This window comes from Daktulosphaira vitifoliae, unplaced genomic scaffold (genome assembly GCF_025091365.1).
Source record: "Daktulosphaira vitifoliae isolate Bord-2020 unplaced genomic scaffold, ASM2509136v1 Scaffold_1, whole genome shotgun sequence".
Taxonomy (NCBI): Eukaryota; Metazoa; Arthropoda; class Insecta; order Hemiptera; family Phylloxeridae; genus Daktulosphaira; species Daktulosphaira vitifoliae.
In genome coordinates, this window is record NW_026099572.1 from 69,347,348 (window position 1) to 69,363,639 (window position 16,292).

The window sequence follows — 16,292 nt, forward strand, 5'->3', positions numbered from 1 at the left end:
GAGGAATGATTAGATTAAATCGGTGTTGCTACTACCGTCCTCTATTCTTGAGATTTACAAGCCGGTCCTTGGCTGTTGTTATTTAGTAATTACATTCCAGTTTTAAAGCGTTTGTGTGTGTTTGCACTCCAAACGCCAACGCCAGTCGTCGCGTCAGGTTGTTGTTGGCAAAATAACTTTTTGACCTCTTCGTTTTAAAGATGATTCTTCGAAACCGTTGTGTCTATACGTCGCTGTGTTTAACGGATTACAGCGCGGTGAACCGATAGCCGTTTGATGATGACAGAGAGAAAGCTGCGTGTACACATTTATCGAGTATAAAAAGCCGGAGGGAAAAATTCGTTATTGTTTCCGTAATTCGTCGGAATTAGATTATATTCAAAGTGAAGAAGAGCAGTTTACAGTTATGAATAATAAAATAATTTCGGATCTCACGGCTGTAGTAACGTGAGAACAACACGATTATAATAAATTGTTATAACAAAAATCTCCGTTGGACGATCACCGTCGATATTCGATATGATTTCACCGGTCATTATTGCAATTTTTATTCGGTCGGTATGTCTGTTGGACGCGACCGCAAAAACCGCAACACTGTAAACAGTCGTTGGTTTTTGTTTGTCTATTAGAAATAAATGAAAACTAACTTGAGATGCGGCGCTCCTCGCGTGTTCGCCATCGGTCGGATCTTTCACGTTTGATTTTCTCCAGAAGTATGTGTAGTCTCTCTTTGTACGCCGGATCGATAATGTCAAATGCCAGGTGAAATGTGCATTATACAATCAGAAATCTACTTTTTATTTCTCACCGGTAGACGTCAACTGCAGGACGAGAGAGACCGAGTTTTTTTCACCGTTCAAAATCGTTTGTGAATAATAATCGCCACGACTTTATTCAGACTCTCTCTGTCGACGACCTTTGTGCGTTACTCCGATTCTCTCTAGTAGCTGCCCTCGGCATTGTCGTAATTGGATAGTGCAATAACACAGTGCAGGTGTAACACCGACCGTTGTGTGGATTCCACCTGTACGTCACTCCGCCGCATCCGAGCTGGTTGGTTTTCACACGGTGTAAAAAATATTGTTGCATCGGATGTTTTCGGAGGAAAAAATCCGACGAATCTCATTGTCGTGCGAATTCTCTTATTCAGCTGTCTCGGGTTACCGTTCTCGCGGCCAAACTATTGCGTGACATACGCGTATGTTGCAGCGAAACTATGCGGCAATTATCGTTATTGTTGTTGTGTGTGTGTGTGTGGGGGGGGGGTGTATCAATAATCCGAAACCGTTTACGTATCGTGTAAACATAGTAGAAATATCGAAATTAAACGGCGTTTGGTGTTACGTGTACTGGGAGTCGTAAAAAAAAAAAAAAACTGCCAATTCCAATAGCGTCTCGATGGTTTTGCCGTAATATTCCCATTACTATTGTACTTTGAACGTCGTTTCGAATGCAATGTTCGGGTTTTGATGGTGTAAAACGGTTTTGTCTAGACGTTTTTTCGGCGGTATCTCTCCCTCCGTCCGAGGTAAGAATTTGTGTTTCCGTTCATTGTTATTTCCACACACCGTTTCTTTGGACTCGCTTCATTCGCCATCTCTTTGAATTTTATCGAGTTATTTTACAACGTTGTGGATACTTTATTACGATTGCGGTTGGTAATCTCTGCGTTTTTCCGTTAGCAAACATTTGCCCGTCTCGATGGTGGTTTTTTTATATTTTTCATGTTTCTTCACTAAGAGTCAATTTTTGTCGACTTGTTGTTTACTTTTGGATCTCGGTCTATTCCGTAAATTATTGACTTTCAGACAGTTTCCAAGAAGTTGAACCCCGTTGAACGCGGATATTATTTTACAAGTAATTAAAATTGGGATAACGATGAAATCAAAAACATTTGTTACGCTGCGCACAAATCGACTTACCAAAAATATTTCCCTTTAATGACTATGCGATTCGTATTAATTTATTGACAAACTTGTACGTATTTACTGAGAATATTTGCAACTTTTTACGGCCGTTTTCACTAAATTCAATTAAAACTACAATCAAAACAAGTCTGTTGGTTTTCGGGACAGAAACAATTTTAGCAATTTATGTCTGTTATTAAGTCTGACACACGACCGGTAGTTTTGTTTAATGCAATGAACTCTTTGTTATTGTTACGATTCTCAGTTAAAAACCGCTGTACTCTAAACACGGCCGCGTGTAAACGATAAACAAAGCAAATAGTACGTGTGATGGTTTTCGCACAACACGTTACATTAGTCGTATGCGTTCATTGTCTCTACTCGTGTAATGAGCCACTCATATTTTAAGCAACGATAAAAAAATAAGTAAAATACTTGAAAACGTTCACATTTTAATGGGCTTTCGTCACTCGTCAACGCATTTTATCGCCTTAGCACCAGCAGAAACACACCCGAGCGCTCTGTCAACCTGTTTACGCTGTCAATGGCTCCCTTAGGACGGGTAAATTTTTATATTATTGTATAATTTATTATTGTTTCAAAAGTGGCTATACTTAGTAAGCGATTCGTGTTATGCATAACGTTGTTCTTGGTTTTTGACATTGCGTTTTGCACGTTTTTCATCTCTTCAAAATTCGTTCATCACGTTATATTAATTCGTTATGATTTTTTTTTTTTTTTAATACCTCTCAAAGGTACGGCACTATATTAAGTGAACTGCCGAAATCATAATGTTTTAGAAGCGTTGTCAGAATCTTTTGCGTGCCTGCGTGTGCGACGAACAATGGATCCTATTGAATTACTCTCAGGACCTGCTCGATTGAATTATATTGTTTTACAGGTGTATTTTATTATTCGTATTATATAGAATACAATAGTGTTGGAAAAGCCGAAAAATTCGTACACACTTAATTAACTTTTATCTTATCCGAGACCTCCGCGTGCTGCGTATAACGAATAATAGTAATAATAATAATAATAATGAGTGACGAACACAATAAAGATACACTCGGTGCAGTTGTGGCACCTAAAACTACTTGTCGACTCTACACTTGTCATGGGTATGTAACGTGTTATAGATACACATGATCGAGGTGTGACGTGTATACGCGCCGTCGAGATTCTTCACAATGTATTAACGTATTTTGTTGATCAAAATATTTTTACTGGCTGTAAGAATAATTATCGTGTGTTCTTCTGGACCTTTTCATGGCAGCTCTGAAAATATTCTACATAACAATCTGTGAAATATATTGCCGTCCTTCTAGACGGTGTCTGCCCGTATAATATCGTACCTATACGAATGCTTATGGTTTGTACGTCGCGTCGGCGATAAAATTAATTTTATACTCTAACAGCCACTTTGCCCCAATGCCCACAATTAGAGCGAATATTACATTTTACCGGACAGAGAACACACAACAAAGTTTATGGAAAATTAAATATCTAACGAATTATTATTTTTTAATATCCCTTTGTTAGATGTTCGAACGCAAGTAATAATAACAATAATTATTATTGTTGTTGTTGTCGTTCTCTTTTAATATCAAGCCATAAATTCGTGCAGAACTCTCGCGTGCCCTAAGACCTCTGCGCACGTTTTATTCGACGCTTCTAACCCTTCCCTGTAGTTATATTCGTCCTACACATACACGGAGTCATTTGTATGATCATCGGTCCAACACCAAAATCAATTGTTTTTTCCACTGGGCTTTCAGCAGTTCTAGTTCGTGGCCGGTTAATAAGCACAAAACAAATAAATATAATACCGGTGGTCACCTGCTATACGTAACTCCTCCCAATCGGATGTTCCTATTTGTTTTCCGGTGATCCGCCATCGCCGGACCATGAATACACCTCGATTGTAGCATGTCATAGCTTTTTTTTTTTATTTATTTACACTTACGCGTAGTTTGTGTACGGCGTGTGTGTGTGTGTGGACATCGCCATACTTTGTGTCCGTTTTTTGTGCCTGACGATGACATATTCCAAATCGGTACGGATTTTATAACTATTACCTAACACAGTAGGAGACGGCACGATTTTTTTTAACGTACAGACGAAGAACTAATGTCTTTGTTGTTTGACAGGACGCTTTGCGTAAAAGAAAAGAAGATGAAGACAGGGTCGCTCAACAAAACGAATTTCTCAACCGATCTCTGAGAGGATCGAAAAAGCTTCGCGATCTCGAACACGAGCCACCAGAGAGTGGGATCGTCAACGATGGTTTCTCGTCTGATCACGACCATGAGGCTGAGACCATCACCACCACTACTGAAGAATATCAGGAACCTTACGAACCCATCTACAAAGTTGTCGGTGAGTACAAGCGAATAGTATACGTATCGTCCGAGGGCGGAGGACTAATAATTTTGGTCCGGCGCGTTTCCTCATTGCACGTTCCGGTCGAAAACGGACGAACGTAATGTATTTTAATGGAATGCCGACGACTGTAGCGTCGTCGAACTCTGCATTCAGGTCACGTCCATACGCCGAGACTCTCTTGCAGAGGTATAATATTATATACGAACACGCCTCGCGCATAACAACCTGTCACTTGCACTCGTGACGATAATATTATGGCGTGGCGGAATAGTACTTGCCTCCATAGACCGCAGAGTTATACTAGTGGCACACATTGTTTTTTAGTAGACTTTTGTGTGCAGTCGTACATCGGCAACGTCTAACGCGTTTCGTTATTTATTATTGTTTCAGGATACGGCGAATTAATTGCCGCGCTTCAAAGGATTCACCTGCAGTTGAAAAAGAACGGCATTTACCTGGGTAACAAATCCGATCCGGACGTGGCCGTTATCCAATGCTTGCTTTTGAATCCGGAATTCGTCCGCGTGCTGTCCGTACACAACAAAGTGCAACAGCTGTGGCCGCCCAACACCACCAAGAGACCGGTGACATTAGAAGCTCAAAACTTGGTTCGGGATGTAAGTGTTTTGCGATTACACAAATTAAAATAGCTTTGATTCATAATAAAATCATTTTTATTTTATTCAGTGTTTGGAAAGTATCCAAAACAGTACTTTATCCGAGGCATCGGAACTTGCCAAACTTCTATCCCAATACGAGATCGAAGGTGTTCTCTGGGCTCACGACACCATAGCACAAGACGTGTTGCCACAGGACGAGAATACCACCGAAATGACTGTCACTTTGCCAATAGGCGATCCCTCAACTTACGGCACGTCTGATCAACATCCTCCAAACATCACTATTATCAACATTGAGAAAACCAACGAACCATTAGTGAGTAATTTTCTTGTCTTACCTTTTTTATAGCTATTAATGATTAAGGCAATGGTTTGACACTAGTTAACTACAGTTGAACTGGTGTATATTTAGGAAAAAGTTGAGTGTAGTAGTTTTCTCGTGCCTTCTACACTAGGGACTGCTTTTAACGCTATAAAAACGTATAGTTAACCCATCCGTTATGACTTAACACTAGAGCATATTAGTAATTAGTGTATCCAATACGCCACATCTAGCTCCAAAAATATGTATTTATTGTTAATTGATTTTATTTGTTTTTCGTACTTGTTATTAATTGAAATTATTTTTTGTCAGGGAGCAACCGTGCGAAACGACGGTGATGCTGTTATAATTGGTCGAATTGTGAGAGGAGGCGCTGCCGAAAAAAGCGGACTTCTACACGAAGGTGACGAAGTGTTGGAAGTAAACGGCGTAGAAATGCGTGGTAAATCCATCAACGATGTCTGTGATATCCTGTCGGTAATGACTGGACCTTTAACTTTCATGATTGTACCAAGTGCAAATCGAATTTCATACCAGAACTCCAACGGAAACAGGGAAAATTTCATTGTAAGTACTAGCTGTGATGGATTTTTTGTTACTAGATTATAGTTTTAGATAATGTTTTTATTTTGTGTTGACACTCGTGTATTTTTATTTTTTAGATGCATATGAAAGCACATTTCGACTACGATCCCGAAGACGACGGATATATTCCATGTAGAGAATTAGGTATTAGCTTTCAAAAAGGAGATATTCTGCATGTGATATCTCAAGAGGACGCCAATTGGTGGCAGGCGTTTAGAGAGGGCGAAGAAGATCAAACGTTAGCTGGACTTATACCGAGCAAATCTTTCCAACACCAACGCGAAGCTCTCAAACAAACCATTACTGGTGGCGACAAGTCAGGAAAGGATAGACCAAAAAAGCAAAACACGTTCCTTTGTGGTAAAAAGAATTTAAAAAAGAGGAAGAAGAAAGCATTGTACCAAGATGGTGGTTTTCCCATTTATTCGTCTAACTCTGATGGTAAGTAATCAATTGATATATAAGAAGTATGTTAGACATTGTTAAAATTTATATTATTTTTATACAGAATACGAAGCAGAAGATATTTTAACATACGAAGAAGTCGCTTTATATTATCCTCGGGCTAACCACAAAAGGCCTATTGTATTAATCGGACCACCTAATATCGGTAGACATGAGCTTCGGCAGAGGCTAATGGAAGACCGAGATAGATTCGCTGCTGCAATTCCTCGTTAGTATTTTGAATTTTGTACTATTTTTAAGACTAGATTTTAAGGTAGCAATGTAATTAATAAGACTTCATTTTTTTAGATACTAGTCGAGCAAAAAAAGACGGCGAAATTGATGGACAAGACTATCATTTTATCACCAGAGCCCAATTTGAATCTGATATTCTTTCTAGGAAATTCGTCGAACACGGTGAATATGAGAAAGCGTATTATGGTAAGTGTGAAACACACGTTTGTATTTGCGTATGAGTAATGCTGTTTCTACGACATGATTACCAATGGAATGTTCTTTACAGGTACCTCATTAGATGCCATACGGTCAGTAGTTAATTACAGTAAGATTTGCGTGTTAAATCTTCATCCACAATCTCTTAAAATCCTTCGAAGTTCTGATCTTAAGCCATTTGTCATATTTGTTGCACCACCTTCACTAGAAAAACTGCGTCAAAAAAAACTTAAAAATGGTGAACCATACAAAGTAAGTCTTTTTATATAGCAAATAAAATTTGACATCAATCCCTAATATTTTCAATGATTAATAAATCGAATTATTTATTGATAACATAAAAATAAAACATTGAATATGTAAATCACTCATTATATTTAATTTTTTTATAATTAACTATATTATCTGATAGCCATAAAAAAATTCAATTTATATTTTAACAACAAATTTAGCTAATTTTTTTTGCGATATTTTAGAGACTTCCTAAATATTTTTTTTTTTGGTATTACTTATAAAATCTTAATACTTTTCAAATATTTCAAAAGTTCCATTTTAATTAGATATAATGTATATATTCTTATTTTTGAATAAAGTTATTATTTTTTATCTTATATATATACTTTAATAATATGCTTTTTAATATACTACATCAATAGTTTCCTTAGAAATTTGAGGTGTGTCAATGGTGCGCAACAATTTTAACAAATTTTTTGTTGATTATAGGAAGAAGAACTGAAAGAGATAATTGAGAAGGCTAGAGAAATGGAAGATAAATTCGGTCACTATTTCGATATGATAATCATTAATAATGATACCGAAAGAGCATATCACCAGTTGTTGAATGAGATCAATAGTCTCGAACGGGAACCGCAATGGGTACCAGCCACATGGGTAAAGACAGTTTCATAGCGTTCGAAAAGCTTTAACAATGTTAAATAAATTACATTGACTGTTATTGTGTGTGTTATACATAAATAGTCTGAATGTTTACTGTGTTAACTAAAATAAAAATTACCAATAATGACGATTGTACCATGTGATGATGGTTGCTTACTTATGAACAATATTATTTAGTTATATGAAAGTACAAAAAAGTACACACGCTATTTGTTTTTTATAAACTTAACAACTATGCTGAAGTAAATTAAATGAAGTAATGTGATATAATATTATGGTAATTAATGAATTGTAATTTAAGTATAATGATGATGACTAGTAATGTAAAGCCATCGACTTTGCCATTTTTAGTTTTATAACTTTAAACTATTGTGTATTTTCCAATTGTAGCATTTACTAACCGAAATATTGTTTTTCGGGAATTCGTACTCGTAATGAACTTTTTTATGAATAAAAATAAAATTAACGGACTGATCCCACTTTGTAATTCTTACTAAGTTGTTGAACCCCATTGTTTTAATTGTTTTAGTGATTTTTTCTTTTAGTATTTTATTTGGTTAACTATTATACACAATGTGAAGATTAGTAATTTTTGAGTTTTTAAAAAAATGTGTATATATAAGACAGAAAAAATTTTACAAAAAATAATTGTGCAATACCATAATCTGATGTGTTAGTAGACAATTTGGGTACTGTTTTAGGGGTAATCACCTACATAGATCCTAATTGTTGTACTGTGTAGGTAGACTGTTTAGGTATGATTATGTTAATATTCTTACTGAAATAAATTTTTTGGTTTGTTTATGTATTGATGAGTTATGATTTTTTTTTGTATAATTTTTTAAATACTTCTAATACACAGGATTTTTGTCTTAAATTTTGTAAATTTAAATGTTTATTATTATTATTCTTTGTACAAAATGCACATGTTTTTCTTTCATTTTTATTGCTATAATTAGTTATATATTTTTGTTTATTATTTTGTTATTTTTTAAATATTGATCTATTGTATGTATGTAGTGACATATATACCTAAACATTATACATTACAATTAATTAATATTATTTATATACACAATTATTATTTTTATTTTAGAATCTACAAATAAAAAAAAATCAGCTCAAATCAATTGTTATTTTTTAATATTTATTTTGAATTCTCATGTTCTAGCTAAAAATACAATCTGTGATTACTACCTATGAAACTATGCTTTTCATCTATACATTATGTAGCAAATATGAGTCTTTAAAAAAAAAACAAAAATAATAAAACTGTGTCAAGTAACAATCGGTACATAATTACTAAAAATTCTTATGTTCCTGTACAGCAATGATATTTTTCTGATATTTCATTTCAAATTAAAAATTAACGGCATAAAAAGTATACTTTTCAATATTATGATTATAACATAATTTTTATTATAAAATGCAAAATTTTTAAAACGCCTAAGGGGCAGTTGCTTTTGATAATGTAGTATTCTATACCTTGAATATTGCATTATAAAAATCCTTAATATAATATTCAAGGTTTAGATAATATGAATGAAACAGTAGGTTTTTCGAAGCATTGAATTATCACTTTGACATTTTATTGAAATATTTTATGTCATAAAATGTCAATAGGACATTCTTGTATACCTTAATATTTTATTTTATATTTGTCTATTACTGTAATTTTTTTCTTTCAAACATTAGAAAATATTACATATTTATAACATTTCATCATCATTTTCTATTATTCATAATAGAATTTGGTTTGTGGTATATACTATAGCTACATTGTTTTAACACTGTTAGTATTAATTAATCACCGTATGACTTTTAAGACAATGAAAAGAAAAATTTATCAATAATTACCACCATCGAATACTTCACGTTCTACTGACCCTTCAACAAACATACGCTCCACATTTTCTTCATCAAAACTGTATGGTCACTTTTTTGAGCTCTTAATAAGTGCTAAATGTTTGTACAATTTAAAACAGGACGAAAAATATTCTTTTTATTGCTTAGTTATTAGCTATAAAAATTACAATAAGAAGACAAGAATACACGTTCGTTTAGTGAATAAAAGAAAAATGATATATTTTTAATCGACAAAGAATTACGGATTTCAATTCTACTCTCTAATTTTCCTTACAAGTATAACTGTGTTTCAACTGTTGTAAGATCCATTTTGCTGGGGTGCCAAACACAACATTCCATTGAAATAATGCAAATCTGACAAATAATTGAACAACTCCTAATTTATCTGAACTTAATGAGCCTATGGAATGGCGAACGTTGTTAAAAAAATAGTAGTCCAACTCCTTAGTAAAAGAGCTACTCCAAATCAAATTGGTGTTATAATTCGATATGAAGAATAACAAACACTTTTTAAACTAAAAAAGAAGAACGAAGTGGTGCAAATCAGTAGTGTTGACTCTTTTCAAGGGCGTAAAAAAGAGTACATTATTTCATCGCGTGTCCAGTCAAACAACAGAAACGTCGTAAGTATCAACTATGTTCGACGACTAAATGTGTTGCTACACGTACGAATTTGGTTTGTTTTTAGTGGGTAATGCTAATGTTATGATTTTAGAAGGGTCGGTTGATGATATGCATAGAGCATATATAAAATTTGATTAATTATATGTACCATAGTATTTATTCATGAGAAATTTTCTCTATTTTCATTATTTTATAAAATTATTTACTTTTCTTAACTCTAAATTGATTTGGAGTAATTATATTGTAAACATTGAATATTTATTACTGTTAAAAATCCTTCATAATAAATGAATGAGACTTAACATTTTAAACTTATTCATTTCATTGTAACACTTAAAATATATTTTTAATACTATAAATTTGTCGAAAAAAAAATTATATTAGTTTATGCGTTTTATAATAATATTCATACTTGTTTTGTAAAATATACTTATTAATATAATTATATAATGAAGTTGTTACTTTTGATACATTAATTATTTATAATACGCTCGCCATGATATTTTAGTATATTTTTAAAATTAAAAATATATAAATATACAGCTTTGTAATAAAACTAACTAATAATTCAATTAAATATAGTAATTTATGTCATAAAAAATAATTCTAATTGTCAAAATGATTGACTTTTCTGTGTTTAATCTGCTAATATCTTGAACTATAATTTAACCATTTTGTTTATTTTTTTAATTATAAAATTGTCGATGATATTATTCTTTAGTTATAGTGAAAATTTATTTACGATACTCCCATTGTATGTGCACCAGAGTAGTAATAATTTATATCTTGTCTTTAATGGAATATTATTGTTAAAGTTCATTTCTATTGAACCATTGTTCTGTAGTCTTCACCATTAAGCTTAATTTCGCATTTCAAATAATTTAAATAAGAGTAAATTATAACACATACAAATTATAATAGATATCTTTTAAAATCGACTATAATAAATATAAGTAAACATAAATTCTCACCAAATATAATCTACCAGCACCTTAAAATTGTTAAATATCACTATAGTTATATTATATTTATAATTAGAGACATTGTCTATAATTAAAAATAAAACGGTCTAATGCATTAATGGGCCAAGGTCGACAATTACTATTAGTATTTAACTAGGATTTATTTTGACTTTAATAAATACAATTTAGTAATAATATAATAATTTATAATAGCCCACAGTTTATAATTAAATAAAAACTTCTGTATGAAGATAGTGTTTTGATAACACTTCGTCAACACTAATGGCTTAATTTCAATTGGGTGATAAAAAATCTAAACATATGTGTGATTATTTTAATATGTTTTAATTACTCATGGGGATGTGAAAATTAAATTATTAATCCTCCATTAGCATTAGAAAGTATACCCTAAAAAATGTTTTTTATGAATAAAAATCCAATAATTAGTAGCAATTATTGAAGAAAGATATACAATTTTATACAAACGTCATTAGATAAAAGGATGAGTTGTCAATGAATTAATTATTATTATTTTGATGAAAAAGAAAACAAATTTTTTTTTTTCTTAATGCGTTGCATAATTGAAATTAATTTAGTAAAATTCTGTGTTGAAGGACATTGTAGGCTCGGAGTACCTTGCTTACTCACGATGACTCAAGAAACTGTTATAATTCTTCAGATGTCAAGATCCTTAACTTATTTTACGCCTAAAATCATTAGAGGATATCTAGTGCGCTTCTTGCATTTGCACATCGTGGTTACTATGCTAGTTGTGTAATCCAATTCATTACCACAAAAATATTCATTTTATACCTTATATATTATTCAATTTTTTGTTGGTCAATTGATATTTATGTTATAGTATATAGATTATCATTAGACATTTTTCAAGTGATGCAAAAAAAAGTTAACAATTAAAAAAAAACCAACAAAATATGATAGTGGTATATGCAGCGTCCCATTTGTACTTCATTTCTACTCATCTATTTTTAGTTCATCTATAGATGGAAAAATTATAGATTATATCCAAAAGTGTTTACATTACTATCATAAAAAAACGCTTTGATGCGAATCTGTTAAATTTCAAAATAAGATGTATATCTGTAATTTATGTATACTTAGAAAAAAAATGCTTTGTTGGTAGTTGAGCTAAAAAAAAAAACGCGTTAGATAAAAAAAAATTGATCGTCTTTTTTATATTGTATTAAAATTTAATTTGAATCAATATTTATAAAAGAACTTATAAAAGTTTTTAAATGCAGAAAAAATATTTTGCAAATGAATATTTTTATAGTATCATAATTTTGAGGTATTTCTTTTAATTTTTGTAATTAAGAGGTTTTTTCCCAAGTTTTAGTATTGGTAGGTTGTAATATTTATCCAATTAGAGCTTAAAATTTTCATGAATAGACAGAGAAAATAATAAACATCATGGTTAATTATCTTCATATATTTCTATTGAAGTTAATTAATTTACTTCTTTTAACCCATAAATTAAATTTTATGTTATAAATATGGTAAATATATGAATTAACTAATTTAATATTAATATACTAATTTATTATATTAATTTTAAAAATTAATTTATATTAAACTATAGAAAAATTATTTATGAAAAATAATTGTATATTATCACAAGTTTGTTTATAATATAACAAGTTTATTAGTTAATAACATGAGCTAAATATGTACATATGCAAAAATAGCTTTGACGGAGTATAATTATCAATAGCCTCCAGTTAAAGAAAGGACTTGTGTTTTTTAAACTCCATAACAATTTAATTCAACGAGTCTAGCTAATATTATTGACCTATACGTTTAAACTAAGGGTCGGAAAAAGAAATCTAATAAGTGATATTATTTTAAATAAATATAAAAAAAAATCCAAGATATTATTAGATATTTATTATGTAGAGTAGATTTTAAGAAAAATTATGGTAAAAAAATATCTTATTAATATTCAGTAGTAAATATAATGTAGCATTTTAAAGTTTTTGATAATTTGTATTTTCACGTATTATTTAACGGTATTAAACATTGAAATACGTGTTAAGAAAAAGACAATAGAAAACACTATCTTTTCATGCATACTATAAGTTGGACGTGTATAACTTTTCCCATAAAAATTACTTATGCTTTTGAAAGAGAATGATTAGTAATAATAATACAAATACTACCTCAAAATAAATAATAATTAATTAAATTGTAATTTTATCTCTTTAGAGATAAAACTACTTATTAAATAATAGATATTGTTCATGTTTTATTTCAATTAAAGCCGGTTATAGGAACGTTAATAATTTTCATGGAAAAATCCATATACATATCTTAATTAGTGTGAAAAGGTTGTGTTTACTTCTGTCCTTTTTTTTAAACCTAGCCAGCATTTGATACCATAGAATAAATACAGAAAAAATCAAATTTTTACAAAATTTAAATATTACAGAAAATGACAAAACAATAAGTAAGAATTTTTTACCAAATTATTTAAACTTAGTTTTATAAGGATACAGGTAAATTGTTACAAACAATAGGAACAATAGAAACGTGATTCCTTACTTACTGAACACTCTGTATTCAAATTATTATTTGAATGTGTATATACATATCCGAGTAATAAGTAAGAAAAAGTGACATGTTGGAAGGTTAACTGAGTGATTGGTGTAATGATTATAATTGGATTTTATTCCAGCAACTCGTGTTCAATTTCATTTTTACTTCCTGTCTAATTTAAAGTTGTCTACCTTCATTATTACTGTAAAAATTAGTACCATTTGTAGAGCAATACTTATTACACAAGTTTCAAAAAATTCTAGTTTGAATACATTTTCCATCGTGATAAGTAAAAAAAAAAATTGAGAAATTTTTTTTTTTGTTTTAGAATAAAATCTATAAATTATAGACGGTAATCGTTTTTACTTTTTAATTTAAAGTTCAGTACTTCATAAAAATAAAGGATACGTGTTTTGTGGTATTAAATTTTATATAATGACATAAATATAATCAATTTATCAGTTATATGTTGTTTTCGTTATATATGTTGCAGTAATGAAATTCATGATTTTTTCAGCGTATAATCAATAATATTATTATTGAATTTTACGATTTATATAATTTTATATATTTAACATTTACTTTACTGGATTGTTTTTGTATAATAGATATTGATTATAGTCTCATTAATCATTAAATTATGGAAAGTAAAATATTAGAAATTTGTCATTTTTTTAATTTAGACATTTTGTTTATTTAATAAGTATATTTTCAAAATATTATAGAAGAGATTAGTAGGTAGGTAGTCTCTTTCAATCCCTATCTGAACTTAGGTTTTTTTTTTAATTCTGACAAAGAAAACGATAGCATAGTGGGGTCGCAGCACAGCGTGGATGTGGCATTGTTGGATCAAGTATAGATGATATTAAAATCACTATCATAAGAAACGCTTCGATGCACATATGTAGATAGTGTTTAATTTTAAAAAATAGATGGATTATTCAAAAAGCAAAATGAACTCTTATTTCCTTATTTATATCCTTATTACAAGTTTTATGATTTATAAGTATAATATATGAATAAATATTTAATTTTTTTATGTGTTTCTAATTAGTTTTCTTCTTTTTTCCCGCCTTAATCCCATCTACTTCCACTTGACATGATCACCCACATCATCTAAGCTCACATCAGTCGTCCTCATATCGCATTCAATTACATCCCTCCATCTTTTTTTGGTCTTCCTCTACGTCTTCTTCCTTCAACATGCACCACGGCACCTCTCCTTGTATTTCTCTAGTAATTTCATCCATTATTATAGAGAATAAGTAATGACTTAAAGCAGAACCTTGATGCACTACTACTCTTACCCGAAAATCTTCTGTTACTACTCCTACACATTTTACCCTGGTACAAGTGCCATCATACATATCCTCTATTATATTAATATACCTTTCGGGACTCTTTTTCTCATTAAAAACCACTTTAAAACCTCTCTCGGTACTCCACCATACGCATTCTCCAAATCTATAAATACCATACACAGCTTTTTCTTTTTTCCCTAAACTTTTCTAGTTTTTCTAGTTTCTAGTTTTACAAGGCTCACACAAAATACTGGTTCCATTGTTGACTTACCAGGCATAAATCTAATCTTAGATACTGATGTCTTATTTCTTATTCTCTTATCTATTACTTTTTCCCAAATTTTCATACTATGACTTATAAGTCATATAAGCTTTATGCCTCTATAATTTCCACGCTCCTGTATGTTTCCTTTACCTTTAAATATCGGCACCACAATACTATTCCTCCACTCATTTGAGATAATCCTTTATAATAAGATTTTATTTAAAAGATCCTTTAACCACCTAATGCCATCACCGACTAATATTTTCTATTCTTCTACGGGCACTTCATCTGGTCCTACTGCTTTATTCTTTTTCATTGATGCCACAACCTCCCATACCTCTTTCTCACTAATTAAATCTACCAGTCCCTCCTTCCACGATATATCCACTAATGTCTCTTTTGGATACTCTAAAATGTGTTTCTAACTAGTAATAATCTCAAAATGAGGTGATAGAAAAAATCTAATTTGAGACTTGAAATCAGCGTAAAAATTTGGTTTAGTAAAGTATATATTGGTCTATAATCATTGACATAAGAAAAAAATGAAAAGAAGACACATAAAAAAAAAAAAATATAAAGTAAAATATTTTAATATGAATAAGAAATTTTTTCAGTAATGGGATACTTGAAATTTATTAAAATTATTCAATTTAAATAAGATAAAAATCAAACGAACTTTGAATTTTTTTTCTACCTCAAGAAGAAAAATATGCAAGAAAAGTTAATTCGATGAGTGGGGATCATGAACTTTGTAACCCCAAGCGTATAAAACTGTATTATATTCGACGCAGCTATCATTAATTACACGTTTATTAGCTAAAAATGACAATTTAAGGTAATTAAAAAATTCAAAGCAGCTTTTTTTATCTTTGAGAAATAAAAATAATCAAAGTAAATTTTTGTTTTTTAATTTATTGTACATAATGTAGTAAGCCTTAATTTAGCATATGTTTAAAAGGCTCAGTATTTCCGAAACATTTTGAAAAGATAAGTTGAAAAAGTTGAGTTTAGTAAATAAATTGCTATTTTCAATCCCCCCGTGGTCAGTTAGAGAGTGAGATTTTAAAAAATATATCAAATAAAAGGGAAATATATAAGGTTTCAATAT

The 16,292-nt window shown here is 30.8% G+C and overlaps 1 protein-coding gene across 3 annotated transcripts in view; it reads left to right on the plus strand.

The window, feature by feature from the left end:
• The window catches only part of LOC126896899 (protein PALS1), a 35,741-nt gene extending 27,002 nt beyond the window's left edge, over positions 1 to 8,739 (plus strand). For all 3 annotated transcript variants that reach the window (XM_050670055.1, XM_050670056.1, XM_050670057.1), the window contains 9 exons: positions 4,058 to 4,286; positions 4,683 to 4,909; positions 4,980 to 5,228; positions 5,547 to 5,801; positions 5,897 to 6,260; positions 6,328 to 6,492; positions 6,573 to 6,704; positions 6,787 to 6,968; positions 7,440 to 8,739. In XM_050670055.1, the coding sequence (XP_050526012.1) occupies positions 4,058 to 4,286; positions 4,683 to 4,909; positions 4,980 to 5,228; positions 5,547 to 5,801; positions 5,897 to 6,260; positions 6,328 to 6,492; positions 6,573 to 6,704; positions 6,787 to 6,968; positions 7,440 to 7,625 (1,989 nt within the window). In that variant the 3' untranslated portion in view covers positions 7,626 to 8,739. The remainder of the gene's footprint in view (positions 1 to 4,057; positions 4,287 to 4,682; positions 4,910 to 4,979; positions 5,229 to 5,546; positions 5,802 to 5,896; positions 6,261 to 6,327; positions 6,493 to 6,572; positions 6,705 to 6,786; positions 6,969 to 7,439) is intronic.
• The last annotated feature ends 7,553 nt before the right edge of the window (positions 8,740 to 16,292 follow it).